General features: G+C 39.4%; 1 protein-coding gene and 1 long non-coding RNA gene across 9 annotated transcripts in view; one reads left to right on the top strand and one right to left on the bottom strand.

The window, feature by feature from the left end:
- The window catches only part of LOC138744941 (uncharacterized), a 41,442-nt gene extending 26,819 nt beyond the window's left edge, over positions 1-14,623 (top strand). The window contains exon 3 of the long non-coding RNA XR_011345882.1: positions 14,406-14,623. This is a non-coding gene — a long non-coding RNA (uncharacterized lncRNA). The remainder of the gene's footprint in view (positions 1-14,405) is intronic.
- The window catches only part of banp (BTG3 associated nuclear protein), a 97,839-nt gene that overhangs the window by 54,828 nt on the left and 17,370 nt on the right, over positions 1-25,641 (bottom strand). For 5 of the 8 annotated variants that reach the window (XR_011345881.1, XM_069901836.1, XM_069901835.1 and 2 more), the window contains 4 exons: positions 21,477-21,581; positions 21,126-21,238; positions 14,132-14,238; positions 8,899-9,098 (listed from right to left, as the gene is read on the bottom strand). Coding sequence is in view for 7 of the 8 variants with exons in the window: in XM_069901836.1 (XP_069757937.1) it covers positions 8,899-9,098; positions 14,132-14,238; positions 21,126-21,213 (395 nt within the window). In the remaining variant the exon portion in view is untranslated. Of the gene's footprint in view, positions 1-8,898; positions 9,099-14,131; positions 14,239-21,125; positions 21,239-21,476; positions 21,582-24,189; positions 24,306-25,641 lie in introns of all 8 variants that reach the window. The other 3 variants (XM_069901832.1, XM_069901831.1, XM_069901834.1) reach the window with 2 other exon arrangements.

The following is a 25,641-nucleotide window of genomic DNA, read 5'->3' as shown; positions in this document are numbered from 1 at the left end:
ACTTGACCAGTCCAATGTCAAAATCAGGATCCTCAGAAAACAGTGAAAATAATAACTTTTAAGCTACTTTATAAATGGCTATTAGTCATAAATAAAGGATCTTAAAAATTCAAGACCAGAGAAAAGCATACAAGATTTCTCCTTCACCCCTGTCTGAGTAAATGCTCTCTCTGACCATCATATTCTTAACTAAAGTTGCTGATTTCAAAGTTACACAATTATTCATTTGCCTTTTTTAATCCTATCTGTCAGGACAGGATACGTTACCAATATTTATGTGGACCAATCCCAATATTTATGAAGAATTAAAAGTGAATGATATTTCCAATGCAATTTTCTTATATTTCAATTTGAACAAAATCAATTTTAATCCAATTAGTTGATGTAGAAAAATGTCAACAATTAAAGTCTTCAAACCTAGCAACTAAAAATCTGCAACTGTCAAATTTATATTTGCTCTACAAAGATTGCATTTTTTTAAAAATCACATGGCTGAAGTCTCATAAAATAAACCAGAGAAATGTAGTTTTTGGACAACACCACTAATTCACCATTAGATGGAAACACAGAATTTAACAAAAGGACAGCAGCCTTTAATTAGGAAAACATTCAAGTTCACAAAAGTAACTTTCGCAAGAAAGAGAAAGACAGGATGAGCAAACTTGACCTTCCTGGAATATTTAGAACAGGAGTTGGCAACCTACGGCCTGCGATCCATATTTACCCGGCCCGCAGGCATGAAGGCCCATGGACTGGATATCTGGCCTGCAATCTAAATTTATCCAGCCCGCAGGCATCCAGGGATCTGGCTCATGATATAAATTTATCCATACAGTACCACTGCCATCAACCCCCCCCCCCCCCCCCACCCCTCCAGCCTGCCATTCAACCACTGACTCTGGCCCAGGCATGCTAAAAGGTTGCTTCCCCCTGCCCCCACCAGATTTAGGACATAAAGCAGTAAAACACAAGAACAGTCTCTTTTGCTGTGCCAAACTGGATGTCAAAATCAAACAAAAAATCTGGTTCTTGCACCTCCATCCCTTTCATAAGCACGTATCCTTCAAGAAGCCTTTTAAACAATACCATTGTACCTGCTTCTACCACTGCCCTTAGCAGCCCATTCCAGGCACCTACCACTCTCTGTGTAAAATATTTGCCCCTCACATCTTACTTAAACTTCCTTACCTTCACCTTTAACGCATGTATGCGAAGCTTTTGCCCTGGAGAAATTATTTTGACAGTCCATTTTATCAATGTTTCTATCAGATCGCTCCAGAGAAAACAATCCAAGTTTGTCCAATCTCTCCTTAGAACCTATATCCTCTAAACCTGCCAACATCCTGATCAACCTCTTTATACTATTTCCAAAGCCTCCACTTCTTTCTGTAATGGAGTGAACATAACAGCACACAATATTCCAACTGCGAGCTGACCCTCATAAAGCCATAAGGTCAATTAAGTGTGGAGTCTTGTGAAATGGGGGAGATCTTGAACAAATACTTGAATCAGTATTTACGCAGGAAACTGGCATAGTGAATAAGGATGGAAGGGAAACAAATAGAAGTCTCATGGATCATATGGAGTTTAAAGAGGAGGTGCTTGCTGCCTTGCAATGAATAAAGGCAGACAAATCCCTACACCGGATATGATATTTCCCCCCACACCTTGAGGGAGACTTGCTGAAATCTCAGGGCCCCTGACGGATATATTCAAAATTTCCTTCGTCATGGGGGAGGTGCCGGAGGATTGGAGAGTAGCTCATGTTGTCTCACTGTTTAAGAAGGGCTCCAAAGGTAAACCAGGTAATTATAGGCCAGTGAGCTTAATGTCAGTAGTAGGCAAATTATTTAAAGATTTCTGAGAGAGAGGTAGATATTTGGACCGTCATCAGTTGATTAAGGACAGTCAGCATGGATTTGTGCGTGGTAGGTAGTGTTTAACAAATCTTGTAGTTTTTTGAGTAAGTTACCAAGAATGTTGATGAGGCAAAGGCTTTGGATGTTGGTTATATGGGCCTTAGTAAGGCTTTTGACAAGGTTCCACAAGAGAGGTTGATTCAGAAGGTTAGGACTCTCGGAATACATAGAGAGATTGCAAACTGGATTTGAAATTGGCTTGGAGGAAGAAAACAGAGTAGTGTTGCTTCTCAAACTGGAGGTCTGTGTCAAGTGGTGTACCTCAGAGATCTGTGTTGGGATCATTATTGCTTGTTATGTATATAAATGACCTAGATAATAATGTGATGAATTGGATTAGCAAGTTTGCCGATGACACAAAGATAGGAGGCATTATGGACTGTGAGGAAGATTTTCAAACCTTGCAGAGGGATCTGGGACCAGCTGGGAAATTAGGCCAATAAATGGCTGATGGAATTTAATGCAGATAAGTGTGAGGTGTTGCACTTTGCAACAGCAAATCTGTGTAGGACATACACAGTAAATGGTAAGCAATGAGGAGTGCAGAGGAGCAGAGATCTGGGAATATATACACATTGTTCCCTGGAGGTAGTGTTGCATGTGGACAGGGTATAAAGAAAGCTTTTGGCATTTTAGCCTTTATAAATCAAAGTATAGAAGTTGGGATGTTATGTTGAAGTTATTCAAGTCATTGTTGAGGCCACACTTAGAATATTGTGTACAGTTCTAGTTGCAGGAAAAATATCAGAAAGAAAGAGTGCAGAGAAGATTTACTAAGATGTTGCCAGGTCTTCAGGAGTTGATTTACCGGGAAAGATTAAACAGGTTAGGATTATACTCCTTGGAATGAAGAAGAATGAGGGAAGACTTGATAGAGGTTATAAGATTATGAGGGGTATAGACAGAGTAGATGTGAGTAGGATGTTTCCACTTAGATTGGAGAAGATAAATTACAGAGGTCATAGCTTTAATCTGAAAGGGGAAAAGGTATAAGGGGAACATCAGGGGGAATTTTTTCACTCAGAGACTGGTGGCAGGCCGAATGAGCTGCCATCTAGTGCCATGTAGTGAATATGAAAGGGGAAAAGGTATAAGGGGAACATTAGGGGGAATTTTTTCACTCAGAGACTGGTGGCAGGCCAAATGAGCTGCCATCTAGTGCCATGTAGTGAATACAGATTTTATTTTATTTATGATTTTCCATGACTTTCTAAATATGCATAAAATCTATCCCAAAATATTCTTTCTCACAGTTTCTCTACCACTGATGTGAGACTTGTTGGCCTATCATTTCCTGGATTATTGGTTTTTCCCTTCTTGAATTGCAACATTGCAATTTACAATTGTCAATTTATACAAAAAAAGTTCCTGTAGAGTTCAAGGTTTTTCCGCACCCCACACCCCCCCCCTCCCCCATGCCCTCCACATTTAATACCGAATACTCAACCAATTTCAATTACACATTACACTTAGGACATTCACAACAAAGGTATAAAATATACATCAGGGGTTTATGGGTTTGTCATGTCACCGCAAGCAGTACTCAGGTTGTTTTCTTCTCACAACTTATCCTGGTTGAAATGGGATGGATCCCACCCCCCTCAACAATTGAGGGGCTGACAGGGATGGTAAGGCAGCAAGGTACAACAGTCCTCCCTATAATTGTGTTCATTGCCAAATTTTTACTAAAGTATCATACATTTTTTCTCAAGTTGAAAGTGATTTTCTCCAGAAGAACAAAGCTTTGCATTTCTATATTCCAGCACACAATACTCAACCAGGAGTCGGGCTTTGAGGTAACCGTTATGCACTTTCTGGCCACTGCCAATGTGATCATTACAAATTGAATTTGAAATTTGGCAGGTTCACCGTGAGTCTATGTCCATTATGTTTCCCAACAGAAATAACTCTGGGTCCTGTGGGAATTCTTTACCTATATTATTTTCCATGATTTGACCCAGTTCCACCCAGAAAGGTTTCACTTTGGTGCATGCACAAAGATTCCTGTCTCAGTGCCACATCTGAAGCATTGGTTTGATAATTCTGGCTTACATCTGTTCAATTTTTGTGGCGTCAGGTACAGCTGATGCAAGAGGTTGTATTGCACCAGCTCGTACCGTGCATTAATAATTGCAGTCAAACTGGTCCAACACAGGTCGGACCAGCAGGGCTCATCAATCGTTATTCCTTGGTCCGACTCCCACCTCTGTCTTGACTTATAAAGGCCTGGTTTCAGTGCTTCCACTTGGAGCATGAGATAAACTTTGCCGAGATAAACTTCCATATACTCCCACTTTGAATCAGGGCCTCTATGTCACTCATGAGTTATAAAAAATAAATTGAATAAGTACATGAATAGGAGTGGACTAGAGGGTTATGAAATGAGAGTAGGTCAGTGGGATTAGCTAGTTTTATTGATTGGCAAAGACCGGAAGGATCGAATGGCTAGTTTTTCTGTGCTGTAACATTCTATGGTCCTATGTGACAGTCTCTAATCTCACCATGACTTTCTAAATATGCATAAAACCTATCCCAAAATATTCTTTCTCACAGATTCTCTAGCACTGATGTGAGATTTGTTGGCCTATCATTTCCTGGATTATTGGTTTTTCCCTTCTTGAATGAAGGAACATGAGCCACTCTCCAGTCCTCTGAGACCTTTCCTGTTGTTAGTGAGGATATAAAGGTCTTCAGGGTATAATTTCTTTGCTTGCCTATTTCAATAACTGTGGATATATCCCACCATGCCCAGGGAACTTGCCCACCCTCTAATGCTCCTTAAAGGACCCAATACCACCTCTGTCTTGATTTCAAAATGCCCTAATTCATAAGTACCATTGCTCCTTATCACATCTATGTCCTCTATTTTTTGTAAACAATGATGTAAAGTATTCATTTAGTACCTCTCCTACTTCCTCTGACTCGAAGCGCAAATTCCCTCCTTTGTCCTTGAATGTCCTATCCTCTCCCACTTGTTTTCATAGCAAGTATAAAATCCCTTGGAATTTTCTTTAATCCTGCTTGCCAAGGACATCTCATGGTCTCTTTTAGTCCTCCTCATGCCCTGTTTCTCTTTTCCTGCAATCCAAGGCCTTGTCTCATTAATGCCTTTGATATGATCTGAACCTTCTCCTTTTGCTTCTTGAAGGTATATTATTATTAACATCAATTGTTCATTCACACAAAGTGTACATTGCTGGCAAAATTAGCAATTAATGTCCTTCTCAGACTTCCACCTAAATGGTTCCACATTATCTTCCTTACTTAACAGATTCAGCAACTGCACCCTTGTGTTTCTACTTATCACTTTCCAGCCTGCCTCTACTTCTACCCTTCCTTGGCTCTCCATCTGCTCCTGTGGGGTTTTTTCCCCACCTCTTTCTACTTATCACCAACGAACCATTTTTCTCCTGATCCCATGGTTCCCCTTCTTTAACCTGGCCCCATCTGCTCATCATCTGATTCGACCTATTGCCTGTCAGACAATATTGCCTCTCACCTCTTTATATTGGCTACTTCTACATTCTCAGCTCTGATGCAGTGCCTAAAACCTGAAATGTCGACAATTCCTTTGCCTCCACAGATGCAGAGTGGTCTGCTGAGTTCCTCCAGCAGTTAGTTTTTTTGGTCCATATTTCAGCACCGACACTCTCTGGTGAATCCATAATATTTTCCATTTAATATTCAGGGGACAGGGCAGCATTTTGTTTTTTTATTTCTGCCAATTGCAAATAGTGTCCACTGCGTAATTTGGCTCAATTGTTGCTTGAGATGCACAGAAAATAATAATACAAAATAATATCAAGCACATATACAGCTGCGGGAGATATAAAGAGTAAATTCCTTTCCATTAGTGATCATCTTTCCAAAGCATTATTTGTCTTCTGCTTCTCTGCAGTGATTCTCCAGAGCCTGAAGCATAAGAAGAATATTTCCAGCTCATCCAGATCACGAAACATTCTTTGCTTTTCTTCAGACTAATATAGTAAATGGTGAACTTAAACCTGTAACTATTGACTAAAGCCACACATCAAAAATTTTTATTTGCCATGTACAAATACACCTTTGGAATGTGTAATTATAACTTCTATTTTGTGAGCAGAGAAATCTTCATCCTTTATCCCTTCCACGGAAGTGAAACAGCAATAGCTGATACTAAACATGTATACAAACATTTGGAATGTACCGAAGTGCTGGAGAAAGTAGGCAGGTCACGTAGCAACTATATCAAGTAAAGGTACAGTTGAGATATCGAGCACAAAAACGAACTGGAGTATTTCAGTGGATTAAGCAGCATCAATGGGAGAGAAAAAAGGTCAACATTTCAAACTGAATTGCTGACCATTCTCATGAATCATTTTTGAACCCTTCGAGCTCAATGACATTCTCCCCATAGCAAGGCAACATGAACTCCACGCAGTATTCCAAATGTGATCTGGCCAACAAGATCATGCTCAGCTGTAACATGATGTCCCAACCTCTGTATTTAATTTCCTGATCAATGAAAGCAAGTGTGTCAAACACCTTTGTCACCACATTCATCCACTGTGTTATCCCATCCAGGAACCTCTTTATCTCTGTTCTAAACCACTCCCCAGACCTCTACCATTCAAGTCTTGCCCTGGTTTGACATACACAAAGTACAAAACCTCACATTTATCCAAATTTAACTCCATTAGCCTTTCTAGCCCAGTGACTCAGTTGATCAAGATCCCACTGTAGTCTAAGATATCCTTCTTCATTGTTTTTTTTACCTCGCCTTCAATTTTAGTGTTCTTCACAAACTTGTATCTTTTAATCTTTCAGTCTATAAACAATGGAGTGCCATGACAAGCAATCCTGGGACCACAGCTGTTCACAACCTGTTTTCCTGCAGTATGTAAAAATGCTGATATGCCCTTTTAAATAAGGAAATGTTGCGCACTATGAAAGAATAATCAACAGAATATTACACATGGAAAAATTCTGCAGAAAGCTGCAGCATAAAGGGATTTGTGTGTCCTTATTCTTGAAACGCAGAAAGCTAACATAAGCAGCAGGGAAGGCTAATAGAGCACCGACTTTTATTTCAAGGAATAGGACTTTAAAATAAGGTGGGTCAGACTGGATCTGTACAAGGCACTGATGAGATGTCTAGAGAACCATGAAGAGTTTTAGACCCCTTATTTAAGGAATGATATATTATCATTAGGGTGGTTCAGAGAAAGTTCACTGTGATGATCTCATATACAAAAGTTACACATGGATAAAAGTTGAACAGGTTGGGTGTGTTCTCACAGGAGTTTAAAAGAGTTAACCATGAAATGAAACCTGTGACATGACATGTAAATACTGCGAGAATGCTTCCCTGCACAGGAGTCTGAAACCAGATGACACTGTTGCAGAATACAGAGACACTTATTTAAGACTGTGCAGAATTTTTTTTAATCCCAGACATCCAATTTGCTTCTGCAAAATTCTTCATGAGCATTACCCTATTTGACATCCTTTAAATCAGATCACTGCAGAAAGCATCCTTTTTTTCCTCTTTTCAGCTATTTCTTCTTCACCCATTTTCATTCCTTGACTATTTGTTAGCTGAGAGAAAAATCAAATCATGGGAGGCTCCAGAAGTTGCAAATTACAAATATTATTGAGTGGTGTTTAGTTTAAGACACCTCGTATTGTAGAACATCTATTCATAGTTTGACAAGGATGATGAAAGAACATCCAACTTAAAGCAAACCTTAAGAGTTGGTATCTATATAAATTGAGTCGTAGTTAGAGTCACTGCAACAGGACCTTTGGCCTAAATTATCTATGCCGACCAAGATGCCTACATGAGTTGCTCCTATCTGCCTGCATTTAATACTCCAAACCTTTCCAATCCAAGTATTTTGAATGTCATTGCACCCACCTCCACCACTTTCTCTGGCTACTTGCTCCCTTTTCCCATGCATGAAAATCTGGTCTCACAGATCCCCTCCCTTAATTTTAAACACCATTAACCTTGGGGGGAAAAAATAACTGTGACCATTCACCATATCCATACCTACATGGTATCATGAACCTCCTCACTTGTGGCATGCAGGGCTGCCACTCCTCAGCCTACTATTCTCCAAGAAAAACAGTCCCAGGTTATCTAGTCACTCCTCATAGAACAAGGCTGTCAGTCCCAGCAACATCCTTGTGAATCTTTTCTGTACAGCATTCAGCTTAATCACATCTTTCCTACAGCATGGTGACCAGAACAGCACACAATATTCAACGGCATCATCGTAAATAGTCGCATTAGCCACTCTCCAGTTTTCTGGTACCCCTCCTGTGACTAAGGGAAATACACAATTCTCTGCCAGGGCCCAACAATTTCCTCCTTTCCTTCCCACAACATCCTGGGGAACACCTAGTCAGGACCCATGGATCTATCCATCTTTACACATCTCAAGACTACCAATATTTTTTTTAATATAGCATCAATACAGGACATTACTGTCCTCTTCTGTGAATTACCTGTGTAAACACCTAAATGCATTTTGCTCTGCATCCATTCATTTAAAAGATTAAAAAACTATGAAAGAAATTTAAACAAAAAGGTCTTCCACAATAATCTTAATTGTTGACTTCAATCTGTTTCTTTACATTTCCAGCAATTACCAATCACCAAATCATAGATTTAGGTGCTAAAAGCCCATCTGCAAGTTAAAGAAGTTGTATACAAGTTGAAAGTATGATCCAACATGCTTTATATTTAAAACTGCAGAAATTATTTTAACGATGGCAATGCAAGACAAATGGTTCTCCTTTTTGCAGATAATTAAGGAAGAAATCACATTATGCGTAGAAGATTTTTCACTAAGGTGTACTCCTGTACATAGTAAAAGCTCCCAATTTTTATACTGTCATCAACATTTATCTCAACTTTAATACTTTGTGAGATTCTCTGATGTGTTTATTCTGCAACATACTTTCTGAATATTTAATTTTACGGCATGGACCTTACCTGCGTACTTTGTTCCACGTCTGTGTGGCCCCAAGAGGCGACCCTGCCACCATAGGGACCTGAATAGGACTGTTTTGTTTATTAAGTGCCAGATCTATCTTTTCTTCAATTGCTTTACAAGTTGCTTCAACAGCTTGAATTTTGGCTTCAATACTATCAAGACGCAAACAAATGGCCTGATTAATGTCAAATAGAATGGACTGTAAAAAGAGAAGAATGAAAAAAAATCAACAGCTGCTTTTGTTAGAAAAAATAAAGAAAATTATAATATGCAACAGTAATCAAATTCAAAAAATAATCATACTAAATATATAATTAAGAATTCCAGTCCAAGTGAAACATTTAATTGGCCCTCATATCAGGTGATCACTTAAAATAATTGTTTTTGTTTTTAGGGACAAATCCTGACGAAATGTTTACTTTGACGGTGGTTGATTTCCTTCAACTCCAATCGTCAACCAAATCCTATAACTGGCACCTGTCAAATTTGATTGCTAGGTGTGTTTCAAAACATGCTCAGATATAGATTTCCACTTCTATAAAAACGGCCCATCTGTTGTTGGATTGGAAACTAAAATACATTTCTAACTTCTCTCAATCCTTCTGCTATTCACTTAATTCAAAAACTCTAATGAGGGACCATGCCCCAGTTTGCATCGTCCAGTTCAAAGACAGTTTCCCCAATTGTAAGCTCTGAGGGTGAACGGATGTCTATGTATGGAAGAAGGTGGGGAGGGGAGGTGGAGGGAGGGAGAGAAGGACTGTTTTTTTTTTGTTTGTTGTGTTTGTGAGAAAAAGTTTAATATATTTTATATTTAAAATTTTACTATGTATAATTTTGGGGAAAAAAAATCAAAATAAAATATTAAAAAAAAAAGTCTAGTTCAAATATTCTTGTTTTCTTGCTGATCTATCCAGGCTCAAACCAAACAGCATCTGAGATAGAAAGCTGCTGGTGTTGACCCTGGAGGAACTAGGAAAACCCATTCAGCTCTTCAACACAGGGCCTTACTACCCAATGTCACTGCACAGGTTTAACTCCATGTAGAAGAATGCCACCAGAACTTTTTAAAATCACAGACCCTTGTAGGTTCATGATGTCCAAAATGGTGACATCATGTCTGGTAGCCCAGACAAATGAGTGTTGAGGCTCCCAACAGAGCAACAAACCAGTGAAGGGCACCAGAGTGGAAGAACAACACCCACCAAGAGGGAGAAGCCTGGAAGAGGACCCTACAGAGCAGAAAACCACAGCAGTGAACCAGCATGGGGTTTGACAGCCAAAGGATTCACACCAGACTGTAGAGAGCCATTTTCTGAGAACCAGGTGTCAGGCCTATGGCTTGTGGCATGCAGGGCTGCCAAAGGGTCTCAGGTCCTAACAGCATCTTAGTTGAATTGTGTTCAAAACCAGAGACTGAGGCGAGTGACCAGTATGCCTCGAGTTCAGGTTCACCGCAGTAGACAGAATGCTATAAAATACAGAGTTTACGGGAAAGGAAGGAGATGGCAGCTCCAAGGAGCACTCAAACCTGCTGATGGGACTCTCTTTTCTTTTCTTTCTTGTTTTTATAGTGCTATTGAACTATTGGCACCTCTGAGTGCCTTTGCAAGGAAATCAGGGCAAACAAATGAAAAATATTTTGTGCACATGACAATAAAGAAAACTTGAAAATGCCTAAATATTTCAGATTAATAACCCTTCATCAGATAAGCAAGGAGGCAGCAGGATGGAGAAGGAATATCTGAAAGGATGGAGACCAGTGTTTATTCAGATAATGTAATAACTGGTTTTGGTTCCCTCTTTCAGAGAGGGGAAAGAAATAAATTAAAATATATAAACAGCAGTTACTGAACATTTGGAACAAAAGAAATTGCTGGAGAACCAAGCAGTAGGTGTGAAAGAGAAATAGCATGTTAAAATTTCAGGTAAATGACATTGTATTGAAACTGGTCTGCTCTGATACAAACAGGAATGGGTGAATTTAAAGTTCTGAAGGCTGCAATATACCTCGATGGAAAATGCGAGGCAGCTCCAGAAACTAATGTTGGCCACTATTTGAAGAGTGGAGGATTCTAAAGATCAAATTCAGAATAGAAGTGGACTCGAAAGTCAAGGTGTCAAACACATGGCAAAATCAAATACAGTTTGGACAATTTGCACAATACTTCTATTCAGTTGGCAAGGGTGATCCTGAATTTCCAGCTGCTTATCACTTCAATTCTCTATGCCACAATTTCAAATAACCATCCTTTCCTGTCTGTATCAAATCTGACCACATATCATGGAAGGTCATCAGCAAATAAAATTAATTCAGGCTTTTCCCTCTTCACAGAGGCCAGTTAATCTGCTGGATATTTTTGTCATTCTCATGTTTCAGATTTCCAGCAAATGCAGTGTTCTGCATCAACTTTGGAGCTATTTTGTTTCTTAACTCCAGACATTGACAGCACTCATGTTAACTGGCAACCTTGCTTTGCTCATGATCACTCACATCCAATCTCTACACCTTCTCTTCCCTGCAAGTTAAAGCCTTTTTTTAAAAAAACCTCCAGTTCTGATGAAGGGTCACTAACACGGTTTTGGTTTTTCTCTCCATAGATGTTATTTAACTTGCTAAATATCCCTAATCTATGATTCTGTGTTTTTGTTTCATATTTCATGCATCTGTTATATTTTATTTCAATTTCAGCTTCTGAGATGCAAGTGCTTCTCTAGTTCCTGGTCTCTTTATTTTCACATTTAACTGAATGGTACAGACAATCACAAACTAAAGCAAAACTGAGTCTAAAAAGTTGGCTATATTTATCTTTGCCTTACAAAAACTTGGTTTGACCTGTTGAGTTTCTCCAGCATTGTGTTTTTACTGATCTGCAGACTTCTGTGTTTTACTCACAATACTGATCATGCTTTATGAAATCCCTGAAGCACCCGACGTTTATATGCACAGTCCATATTGTACCTCTCTGTGGTCTGGCACATTTTGAATCTGCACCGCAAAACACCTGTTCGAGCAACGTCCAACCACGTACATGTCCACGGTCCCACAATTATTCAGTTACCACGAGCAAGTCCGCAGCAATTTAGAAAAAGCAATTGCTAGCTATAGGAAATTGTATACTGTATACCCAAAACTGATCCCACTGCCTTGCTCTCTCCCTACAGCCTTGTGTTGATCCCACAGCCCCATGGTCTACCCACACTGATTCCACTTCCCCACTCTCCCTCCACAGCCCCATGTCAGTCCCCACACTGATCCCACTGCCCTGCTCTTTCCCTCAGCCCTGTGTCAGTCCCCACACTGATCCCACTGCTCTGTTCTCTCCCCACAGCCCCATGTCGGTCCCCACAGTGATCCCTACTTACAAATAGAAAGTTTACAGGTACATTAAAGTATCCCATATAGCTTTGCTAAGTATAAAATATGGTGTTCACACAATATTTCACAAAACATATTGTGGAAGTTAATTAATGCTTAACTGTTCAAACTCCTTACAGGATGTGCGGGATTCAAACCCTAGTCCCAATTGCTGGTGCTGTAAAGGCGTTGCGCTAACTGCTATGCTAACCGTGCCCCCCCCCCACAATATTATTTTCTGTTTTAAGCTTTCTTCTACCTCTGATATATTTTCATAGGGGGTTCCCTTAGGGGTCAATTTCTGTTTTTGGCATTTTCTGTGGTCTGGCAATGGTCAGGTCCCAATATCGCCAGATTAGAGGTACAATCTGTATATGGAAATGGACAAGTAGATATTCCCAGATATTCAGATAGAAACACTTCAAGGAGAAATTAATGCTCTAATGATCATAATTGTTGGAAATCATATGAATTATAAGGTTTTAAATTTTCTTTTAAGTTACACTCCATTACACAGTGGTGCTTGAATTACAGTTAACAAAAGTAATTTTCAACTATGTTCCACAAAATGAGATGGAACACAATGTATTTTAGATGCAAAGATCTTTTTTCTAAATAACTGGCATTTGCAAAAACTACTCTAGATATGTAGCAAAGTCACCATCTGGTGGAATAAATTTAAAATTTTATTTAACATGGTATGCTTCAAAGATGTATGTGCTGGGCGAATGTAAAGAATTTTACATAATTGATATATAAAATCCACAGGATTGCAATTGACCTCAATTACAATAAAAAAGTTGTAGAAAAGTAATGTATAATGAAGCAGAAACACTTTTAATAATGTGATTAATGTTCTTACAAGCAACTCAAACCAGAAAAGAAACAAGTGAAATTGGTTGTTTACTTCCAAAGTAAATTTCTCCATGTTTCTTAATTTTTTTTTGCATTTCATAAATAGCCTTTTCACCTTTGTTTTTTTTTCCCCATTATTCACCCCATTTTCTTTGTTATTTTTCTGATTCTTTTCCCATCCCAAACATTAATAGGATGAAAAGAAACTAATGGTCCTGCCTTGTAGCATACTCCCAGTTGCCACTTTAACAATTCACATTTTCAAGCAAACAATTTAAGATGAAGAGTGAGGAAATAAATTTGCAGATATGTGAATAAATTTACATGTTCATTCCAGCAAACTCCAGGTCATTGATATGTTAATTAAAACAAGAGTATAAGAAAGGTTGGGTCACTTAGATCTGGGGGCCACATCACATTTAACAGAGGCCTCGGAATGAAATCATTTTTTTTAATGTAGTCGATAGGAGAGAAGTATGTAAGAAACCAAACCTCACTGCTTCACAGGAAAGGGGTCCCAAGGGAAACATTGCCAAAAGAAAGGTTGAGACTAGCTGAATGATACCTGGACATGGTAACTGTGTAGACGGTTACAGAAATTAACAGAAGTAGAATTTGTTTAAACTACAATGATTCTTTTTAAACAGGGCTTCAGATTTTCACAAAAATGACAAGCAAAGTTGTGACTGCTAACCCATGGTTGTATATTTCATCTACGACATCAAACATTCAAGTGTGTTGAATGAATGCTTCTACTCAGAAAGAAAAGATCAAAAATAATGTGCTACCAGAAACTGTGTAACTCAAAACCCCAAAATGCCATATCTGTTCCAAGCACAAATGCAAGTTACTTGTGAGTTTTCATTTAAATGTTGAAGAAACATATGAGATTAATTCAAAAAGCTGTTTTGTACAAACTTCAAACTTAAGAAAATGACAGTGACATCCATGGATTCATATATTTGAGCAATAATTTTGAAATGGCAATCTCAAAAAGTATTATTTTAACAAAAAGATACCTTTATTGTGGCATCTTGATTAGGCTGCCCATTTGAAATTTCTACACGTGGGCGTTTAAGAGCTGGTTGTGCATCTCCATCTGTGGGTTGATCATTCTCCAAAACTTCTGAAATAGACAATATTTTTTATACATGTTCAGTATTTCATATTATGTTTTACCATAAGATTTACAGTTATCTTTGGCTGTGCATCTTATAGGTCATAACATGAAGCCTTTGGGCATCACATATAAAATGAACTGCTTCCATTAATTTATGTAATAATTTCCCACAGATTTAATGCAGCAGTGGTCTTTAGTCCCTACAAGAAAGCTTAGAGTCAGACTATCAGGATCACAGAGCATAGAAACAAGCTTCAACAACCATCAAGTACTAATCCCATGAACCAGCGCTTGATTGGTAAATGTTTTTGCAATTCAAGTATTTGTCTAGATAATTCTTAAATGCTGTGAGAACATCTGCATCCACCAGCTACTTGGACAGATTCCAATCACCTTCTCAGATCCCATCTAAACATATATCCTCTTTCCCTCTGAAGTTTCTTCTTCCATCGACTCATCTCCTTTCCCTTGCTTCTAAGACCCATACACCAAAACCTGACCAATATAAAATGTATTCCTGGCCTGCTTTTTAATATGTATATCAAAAAATAAAATAACAAAAACTTAATTAACAGGAGTCTCATTTTGGATTACCAGGTAGATTTCTAACTAATCAGCAAATTCCTGGATGTATTAGCAATAGTTAATGCTCCCAGTATCCTCCTTATCACTTCACCAGGATCACTACACTGCAGATATTACTGCAACATTGGTCTAAATTTGGACCAGGGAGCTGAATTCCAAAAGAGAAGAATAACAGCTTTCATACTTCTGAGGTATTGCAAGATGAGGTTAAAATTGAAAATTTTCTATCTGGTTTAACTTTACCTTCTTTGAAGGATAAGGATATTAAGGAATTGGATGCTTCTTTTACTGTTAAAGAATTGATCGACAAACTTCAGTCTATGCCAAGTGGTAAGTCATCAGGTGATGATGGGTTTACTTCTGAATTTTATAAGGAATTTCAAGATTTATTAATTCCCTTATTGATGGAGGTTTCGGATCAAGCAGAAAAGATTGGGTCTTTCGCCGATTCTTTTTCTAAAGCAATTATTATCCTTAAGAAGGATAGAGATTCCCTGAAAGCAGGATCTTTTAAATGTGGACTATAAGATTGTAGCCAAAGTTCTGGCTAATAGATTGGCTAAATGTTTACCTGACCTGGTTCACATAGATCAGGCAGGTTTTATCAAGAACCGTTATTCAGCAGACAATGTTGTAAAGTTGATTTCATTAATTAATATTTCTCAGGAACAATCTGACCAACCAATGGTAATTTCCCTTGATGCAGAAAAGGCTTTTGACAGAGTGGAACGGAGATTTTTGTTTAAAGTTTTGGAAAAGTTTAATTTTGGGCCTCTTTTTATTGGTTGGATTAAGGCTTTATATAAAAATCCCACTGCGAGAGTGGTGACAAATGGACATGTATCTTTACCTTTTGCATGATCTAGATCAACCATATAGGGCTGTCCTTTGTCACCAGCTTTGTTTGCTTTGGTCAATGAATCTTTGGCCCAGATGATTAGGCAGGATATTACTATTAAAGGTATTATGGTAAATTCTGATGAATATAAGATAAACTTGTTTGCGGATGATGTCTTGATATATTTAACACATCCTTTGCAATCTTTGGAGACTTTGCATAAATGATTGGAACACTCTGGTGTATTATCGGGATATAAAGTTAACTGAGGAAAAAAGTGAAATTATGCCTTTAACTGAAGTGGATTATTCACTTTGTAGACAGATTGTGAAGTTTAAATGGTCTGATTGGATTAAGTATTTAGGTATTATTATTATTATTGAGAGTAATTATAATAATTTACTTGAATTGAATTATTTACCCTTATTGTCTAGAATTAAATATGATTTGTATCAGTGGAAGAATTTACCTATAATGTTGATGGGACAGGTTAATTGTATTGAAATGAATATCTTTCCCCGAATGCAATATCTTTTTCAGTCAATTTCATGTAGGATTCCTCAAAAATTCTTTAAAGATTTGAATACTTTGGTGAGAATATTTTTGTGGAAAGATAAAATGGCAGAGTGTAGCATTGCAGAAGTTAACTTGGAGATACGCACTAGGAGGTCTGCAACTCCATAATTTTCAAAATTATTATGAATCAGCTCAGTTGAAATTCATTAATAGGATGTTTCAAGTGGACAACCTTCCGATATGGGCTAATATTGAATTAACTTAGGTGAAAAGAGGATGGATCAATTTATTTATCGATGGAATTCTCAGTTATTAACTAACTATAATTTACCAGTGTTAAAACATTTGATGGAATTATGGAATTAAAAAATGAAATTATAGGTATTCAAGGGAAAATTTCAGCTAAAACACCTTTGTTTCAAAATAAGCTTTTTCCCTTCACAGCTAATAATCAACTTTTGGATGGAAGATGAATGTATGTCAGGTAGGTTCTTGACTGGACTGTGGGATGACTTCATTGTACTCGAGTTCAAAGGCAAAACTTTTTTTAAATTCCACTGGGAATGGAGAAAATGCTTCATCTGTTGGGCATACCTTCCTGCTCTTGATTTGTAACTCGTACATTCTTTCATTTGCATTCTCACTCTCTGATTCCACTAGACATTGATCAGATATCTTGTTTATAACTTATTCCCCAGTCACCTGGCTTCACCCTATCAAGGACATCCAGTCTCCCAATACCCTCCTGTATCTTTACAAGCCTTTCTGTTTTCTTTTCCAGTGCTGATACAGAGATTTGGAACTGAAACATCAACTGTTTCTTCCGACAGATGTGATACGACCTAAAAAGTTTCCAGCTTTTTTTGTTTTATCTTAGATTTCCAAGAATCTGTGCTTTTTTTATATATTTTCATTTACTTGCCAAATGTCAGGCTTTTCTCTCATTGTCAACTTAAGTTAAGCACGTTTGATCCCAAATAACAAACTAAAATTCAGCTTGACCAATGATCACAATGAGGACTTCAATTTTATAGTAACCAACTACAATGTTCTCACATCACACATTGTGAGATAATATTCTTAGAAACAGAAGAAATGATTTTTCTGGATTTTCCAAACAAGGCTACTGAAGTGGACTTCCCAACTGCCGAATTACAGAAGAAAAATAAGAATGTTACTCATGAGCTTAGAACTTAAATGCAACAACAATAAGTTTATCCAGAATTTATATTCAAGAATTCTCCAAAGAAATTCCATTGTATAATTCTACTTTCATGGTGTGTGGCTAAAGTGAAGTTCCTATAATTACTAGTTACATTTTGGTAGATCAAAAATGGTGAAAATTTTCTTCCTTCCATCATCAGGTCAAACGTGATATTTGTTGGTTATTGCACCATTCAATTGGTTTTAAACGAACTCAGCAAATAAAGCAGCCCATACCAGCATTCAGCAAGACATACAATATTCTGTCAAGGCTGAGAAGTGGCAAATATTCTTACCAATAGAGTGCTAGCCAATAATCATATCCAACAAAACAGTATCCTAACTAGTTGTTCCTAACATTTAGTGCCATTGCCATTGCAGAGTCAACCAAGATCAATATTCTTGGGAAATAATTGACCAGAAACTCAACTGTTCTTTTCAAAAGGAACATAGCAACTAAAACTTCTCAGAGGCTGGTGATCTTCCGAGAAGTCACAATCATTTACAAGGCATGAATCAGGAATACTCTCCTCTTTTCAGGATGAGTGTGACACCAACAACCCTCAAGAGATTCATACCATGCTAGATAAAGCAGTACTTAACTGGAAACCGATTAATCACCCTAAACATTTTTTTTTCCCCACCATCAGAGCACAGGGCAACAGCTACCATCTCCAAAAAGCACTTCACTTACTCATCCAGATGGCTCCTGTAAGCAGCTCCCAAAATTTCAAATTCTACCACCAAGAAGAACGAGGGCAACAGGTGATTAGATACACCACAACCTGCTGATCCCTGTCCAAATAACGTACTATCCTAATCTGGAAATATAACACTGTCCTTCACGCTTGTTGGGTCAAAATTCTGAATTCCACTGAAAGGATTTGAATTTTCCAATTTGAAAGGCTGGTGTTGAAGCATATCAGCTCCTGTCCAAGCAGCAACATGGATCACCTATCATAACACAGGTCTAGGGACGATGCCATCACACTGGCACTAAACACACCTCTGGAACACCTGGACAGCAAAGGTGCATAAATCAGGATGCTCTTTATCAATTACAGTTCGACACTCAACACCATCATCCTCTCGATATTGATTAACAAACTCCAATACCTAGGACCCAACACCACTATGTAAGTGGATCCTGGATTTTCTCACCTCCAGACTACAATCACTGAGGATTAGTAAGAACATCTCCTCCACAATCTCCACCAGTACGGGAGCGCCATCAGGCCCCTGCTCTACTCATTTAACGCGTTCCACTATGTGGCTCGGTACGACAGCAACTCCATTTACAAGTTTGCTGACGATACCAGGGTAGTGATTTGTATAAAAAGGGAAATTGAAAACTTGGCTGAATGGTTCACCATCAACAACCTCACACTTAATATCACAAAATCCAAAGAGATGATTGTTGACTTCAGGATGGGAAAAGCAGATGTGAACAATCCTGTGATTATTGGGGGGATCAGAAGTGGAAAGGGTGGGAAAATTTAAGTTTTTGGGTGTCAGATCTTTCCTAGATTCAACACACAAATGGCATACTGAAGAAAGCACATCAGTACCTCAACTTCCTCAGGAGTTTGGGGAGGTTTGGCACAACATCGGAATATCTGGAAAAATTTCTACAGATCTGTGGTAGAAAGTGGGCTGCTAACATGGTCTGGTATGGGGACACTAATCCCCCCAAACTAAAAGATAGTGGAACAGCCTACAACCCTCCCCACCATCAAGAACATCTACAGGGAAGGCTACCTTCAGAGAGCAGCAGCAATCATCATCCAGCACACACTCTGATCTCACTGCTATCATCAGGTAAGAGGTTTAAGTGCCACAAGACTAGCATCAGCAGGTTCAGGAACAGCTTCCCCTCCACCATCAGACTCATCAATAACAAACTCAATCAGGGACTTATTTAAGGGCTCTTACTTCTGTACTTCTTTAAGTTTTTTTTTCCTCTGTATTGTTCTTCTTTGGCTTGGCTTCGTGGACGAAGATTTATGGAGGGGGTAAAGGTCCACGTCAGCTGCAGGCTCGATTGTGGCTGACAAGTCCGATGCGGGACAGGCAGACACGGTTGCAGCGGCTACAGGGGAAAATTGGTTGGTTGGGGTTGGGTGTTGGGTTTTTCCTCCTTTGCCTTTTGTCAGTGAGGTGGGCTCTGCAGTCTTCTTCAAAGGAGGTTGCTGCCCGCCAAACTGTGAGGCGCCAAGATGCACGGTTAGAAGCGATATCAGCCCACTGGCGGTGGTCAATGTGGCAGGCACCAAGAGATTTCTTTAGGCAGTCCTTGTACCTCTTCTTTGGTGCACCTCTGTCACGGTGGCCAGTGGAGAGCTCGCCATATAACACGATCTTGGGAAGGCGGTGGTCCTCCATTCTGGAGATGTGACCTACCCAGCGCAGTTGGATCTTCAGCAGCGTGGATTCGATGCTGTCGGCCTCTGCCATCTCGAGTACTTCAATGTTAGGGATGAAATCGCTCCAATGAATGTTGAGGATGGAGCAGAGACAACGCTGGTAGAAGCGTTCTAGGAGCCGTAGGTGATGCCGGTAGAGGACCCATGATTCGGAGCCAAACAGGAGTGTGGGTATGACAACGGCTCTGTATACGCTTATCTTTGTGAGGTTTTCAGTTGGTTGTTTTTCCAGACTCTTTTGTGTAGTCTTCCAAAAGCACTATTTGCCTTGGCGAGTCTGTTGTCTATCTCGTTGTCGATCCTTGCATCAGATGAAATGGTGCAGCCGAGATAGGTAAACTGGTTAACCGTTTTGAGTTTTGTGTGCCCGATGGAGATGTGGGGGGGCTGGTAGTCATGGTGGGGAGCTGGCTGATGGAGGACCTCAGTTTTCTTCAGGCTGACTTCCAGGCCAAACATTTTGGCAGTTTCCGCAAAACAGGACGTCAAGCGCTGAAGAGCTGGCTCTGAATGGGCAACTAAAGCGGCATCGTCTGCAAAGAGTAGTTCACGGACAAGTTGCTCTTGTGTCTTGGTGTGAGCTTGCAGGCGCCTCAGATTGAAGAGACTGCCATCCGTGCGGTACCGGATGTAAACAGCGTCTTCATTGTTGAGGTCTTTCATGGCTTGGTTCAGCATCGTGCTGAAGAAGATTGAAAAGAGGGTTGGTGCAAGAACGCAGCCTTGCTTCACGCCATTGTTTGTTTATAACCATATAACCACTTACAGCACAGAACAGGCCAGTTCGGCCCTACTAGTCCATGCCGTAACAAATCCCCACCCTCCTAGTCCCATTGACCAGCACCCGGTCCATACCCCTCCAGTCCTCTCCTATCCATGTAACTATCTAGTCTTTCCTTAAATGTAACCAATGATCCCGCCTCGACCACGTCTGTCGGAAGCTCATTCCACATCCCCACCACCCTTTGCGTAAAGAAATTTCTCCTCATGTTCCCCTTATAATTTTCCCCCTTCAATCTTAAACCATTCTTTGCATTTCTTTATTTGTTTACGTATGTTCAGTCTGTTTTTTTGCACTGCCAACAAGTAGTAATTCTGCCTCGCTGCAGGAAAAAGAATCTCAGGGTTGTATGCGATGTTATGCTGTACTCTGGCAATAAATAAATCTGAATCGCTGTGAAAGGTTCTACACTGAAGGATTTCAACAATTCAGGATGGTGGATCGCCACAACCTTGTGAATGATGTTTTTGGATCGGCAACAAATCCTAGACTTGCCAGCAATGTCTAGTCTCAAAAATTCCTTGTTCCTTATCATTTCTGTACATACCTGCTTGATCGTGAGTCAAATCATCAACAGCAATTTGAACCACATCTGTCAAATCGTGTTCTGACATTATCAAGTTATGATCCAGCATCTACCACCTCCAAATCCACTGTGATCTGAAATATATCAAATAGAAAAAAAATTATAACACAGGCAAATTAACAGCAATCATACAGAATTAATGGCTGGATAATCAATGCATTTCACTGTATTTTATTGTACACACACTTGCACGTGCACATGCACACACAAGGATGCACACACCTAAGCATATATGCCTACACATGCACATACACACAATTGTTATTTTCAAAAGGAACAGTTTCACTTCTTGCAACTATGCCACAATTTTACCTTGGTTACCTGATCCTAGACAGTCATTCTTCATGCAAGCCTAGGTAGTGCTTAAGAGTTGGCTCTTTCATGCAGCTCAGTCTGCATACATTGCATGTTGATTTCCTGGCAGGAAAAGAGAGAGAGAAAGATGAGAGGAATACTGTCCAAATGTCCTCCCCCTACACTTAGATCAGTTAATTGAGGACTCTATGCCCATTCACCTTCAGCTGCCTTTCTGGTAATTATTCATAGCATGGAAACAGGCCATATTAACCCAATATCTCAGAATGGTGTCCATAGTCTTTTATGTCTAAACAATTCGCATGTTCATCTGCACACTTAAATGCTTTCAAGGGCCCAACTTCAACCATTCACTTTGCTTCACTTGGAAGAATTGTTTGGGATCCCAATCAGTGGTGAGGGAGGAGGTACAAGGGTAGCACTTCATGCAGTCGCAAGAGTAGGTACCAAGGGGGCAATTAGTGGGAAGGGTTAGGGTTAGGAGACAGATGAATTAATGGATATGAATAACATCCTTACAGAAGAGAGAGTGGGAAGAGATGTAATCAAATGTGAGTTTGTAAAAGATATCAGTGGAGAGTTTGTCTCCCAAAATGCAGTTGGAGAGTTCAAGGAGAGAGTTCCCAGAGAAGGACGAAGCCATGGTTGGCATAGCGGTTAGTGCAACACATTTACAGTGCCAGAAATTGGGGCCAGACCCATGCTGTCTGTACGGAGTTTGTACATTCTCCACATGTCTACACAGATTTTCTCCAGAGGCTTCTGTTTCCTATTAACATTCAAAACATACTGGGGGGTGTAGGTTAATGGGGTATAAATTGGGCGGCACAGATTCGTGGGCCAAAATAACCTGTTACCATGCTATATGGACGTTTAAATGTCTGAATTTGAGGTTAAGGTTAAGTTGTAGAGCTTGTCAAGGATTCAGGAAGCAGCACCAATATAGTCATCAAAGTAACAGATAATCAGTTAAGGTGTTTTGTCTGTGTTGGCTTGCAGCATGGATTGCTCCACATCTCCAACAAAGAAAACAGGCTTAGCTGAGACCCATGTGAGTACCCATATTACACCTTTGACTTTCAGAAAGTGGGATGAGCCAAAGAATAAATTATTGAGGGAGAGTACGTTCTGCCAGGCGTAGAAGGGTAATGATGGAAGGGGACTGGTTAAGCCTGCTATTAAGGATGTGGAGAGCCTGGGAAACTTGTACAAACTCAACTATACCCCTATCCTTGGGGGGGGGGGGGGAAAGAAATCAAAGACAATTTTAACAGATGGAAAAGCCTGCCCATCACTTTGATGGCCAGGGTGAACTGTATCAAAATGAAGGTGTTGTCGAGATTACAGTAATTATTTCAATCCATTCCTATTTATCTACCACAATTTTTTTAAATATTAAATGGCAGCATAGGAACATTCCTGTGGAATTGGACATTCTCCAGGATCTCCATGGAAAAAATGACGTGGGATTATAAAATTGGGGGTGGGGGGGGCCTACGGTTACCTGATTTTAGAAAATATTACTTAGCAGCCCAGTTGAGGTTCCTTGCATCCTTATGTGAAGCAGGTGAACCACCAAAATGGGTGGAGGGGGTGGGGAATGATTTCATTTATCAAACAAATACCAAGTAATTAAATAAATAAAAGAATGGATAACTCCATCCTAAAAAATCTGGTAAAAATCTGGAAGGAAATTAATGACTGTATCAGTAAAGAGGATGTAATATCGTCAAAAGCATCATTAATATGTAACTAAACTGATGCCTATAAATTTAGGTAACAAAATTCTGGATACTTGGCACCTAAAGGGAATCTGAACTATTGAGGTCTGATGTGAGAATAGACAGCTCATGTCCTTTGAACAAATGAAGAACAAATATGATTTGCCTAATGGAATGTTTCACTACTTTCTATAGTTAAGATCCTTCCTGGGGGAAAAATGGGGCCCTACCATGACCCCAACTGAAAGGAATGAGGTGGAAGGGCTACTTCAACTGGAAGGCACTTCCAAATTTATATCCAGAATGTGCTTAGTACTTCAAAGTGAGAGCCCAAAAAGAGGCCTGCAAAGATCAAGAGAGGGGTGAGTCAGAATTGGGAATAATGATCGATGAAGAGTGTTGGTCAGATTTAAGAAGAGAACCCATAACATTAGTGATCAACACCAGACTAAGATAGGTACAATAATTTCTTACACCAATTATATCTCACACCACAAAAATTACGTAAAGGAAAATCAAAAATATCAGGAATGTGCTTCCGGTGTGGATTAGAAATTGGTACCTTCATATAGTCTACATGGACCTGTGAGAAGGTGAGCCCCTTTTGGTTGGAATTATCTAATATATTAACTAGGATTACGGGAACAGACTTCCCGCTGGATCTGGAGCTGTATTTGTTGGGAAGCCTAGAGGAAGTGGGCAGAACATTAACTAAATCCCAAATTAAATTTGTAGATATTGCCCAATCGGTAGCAAAAAAATGCATTGCATATCACCTGGAAGTCTAACTCCCTCCACTCAGCACTCGATAGTCCATGGAGATGCACAACTGCATGTCCATGGAGAAAACAACATAATTTAAGAAATAAATACAATACTTTCGCCAAAATATGGCAACCTTATCTAGAGCACTTTGGTGTGCAGCTATAACAATAGCCCAAAGTTCTAAAAAGCTATCAAAATACATAAAGACAACAGCAATGAAGCACCTCAGAGTGGAAGTAGATTAGAAAGACTGGCGGTAGGCTGAATTTTTCTTTTCTTTTTCTTTTTATCATTTGTTCTGTTTGTCACTTATTGTTTTAGTTGTTTAATTTTCAAAGTTCTGAGGGAAGGAAGGAAATTACAAGTATTTGTATGAGAAGTGAATTATACTAAAAGAAAGTGTAAACACATTAAAAAGTGAGGTGGCCTGGATACGTTGGAAAGAAATGGGCCAAGGGGGATAAAATGGATCGAGGTATGATGATACTAATTCGTGAGGGTTAGAGCAAATGGAGACAATATGTCTACAAGCAAAAGGGTTGTGAATTTTGGAGAGAATGCAGAACTCAGGCAATGAAGGGTTGGGAAACAATGAGGTTAGATGCTGTGGTAGGGAGACTACTGCTAGTGATGAGGTCAGTAATGGTGTGGGAGATGGTGAACTGAAGTTTCTTGATGGGATCCTGTTCAAGGGGCAAGAGGAGATAATTGAGAGCTATTGTCTGAATCCTCATTGAACTAGCCTAGGAGACGTCAGAGGAAAAGTTTGACATAGTGGTGGGTGAAGAACTTAAGGTACAAGTGAAGAGAGTCGAAGGGAAGGTCTCCACTGAGGACAAAATGTTCTATCTCAGAGAGGGAAAGTTCAAATGGGAAGATGGGATAGTGAAAATCCAGCAGGGGTAGGGATCAGTGGGGTGGAACAAGTCAGAGGAGAGGGATAGCTGGTGGGGGGGGGGGGTGGTGGAGATTTGAGGGGATCAGATCCTCATGAAACAAGAAAGATTCTTTGATAGTGAACACTTGTTGTAGATGGGGTAAGACCCTCTGGTTGTGAAATTTTTGGCATGCCAATCCAGAAACCAGAAAGGAAAAAAGATCATTGGTGGAAATAGTTATTATTGAGACAGGAAGGAAGTACATTCTTTAAAGTTATAAAATTCCTGTTAAATCTGAAAAATTGCAATATATCCAGACAATTGTAAAACCATAGAACATTGCAGCACAAAGCAATCCCCTTCTAGTCTGTGCCAAAGCATTTTTTTTTTGCCTTGTCCTACTGACCTGCGCTCAGTCCAGAGCCCTCCATACCTCTCCCATTCCTTCTAGTCATGCTCTCGTCTCACTGACCTGCACTCTGACCATAGCCTCCATACCTCTCCCATCCAGGTACCTGTCCAAATTCTTTTTAAATGATAAAATTGAGCCTGCCTTTAACACGGAGTTAGAATTTAACATGGAGCTCAGTCACATTTCTGAATGGTGAGAATCACACCATAGTTTCTTTCAGTTCAGCTAACGATTTTGCTGGTTATCCTTGGCACAAAAACCAAAATGAATCACATGCACCTGTATCTATTTCTGATTTTAAAAAATGGTCAGGTTTTTCTTCTTAGAATATTACAGCACAGAAGCAGACCCTTCGAGTCATGCTGGACTATTATTCTCTCTTGTCT

This window comes from Narcine bancroftii, chromosome 10 (assembly GCF_036971445.1).
Source record: "Narcine bancroftii isolate sNarBan1 chromosome 10, sNarBan1.hap1, whole genome shotgun sequence".
NCBI classification, from domain to species: Eukaryota; Metazoa; Chordata; class Chondrichthyes; order Torpediniformes; family Narcinidae; genus Narcine; species Narcine bancroftii.
This window is presented reverse-complemented; position numbering and strand designations above follow the sequence as displayed.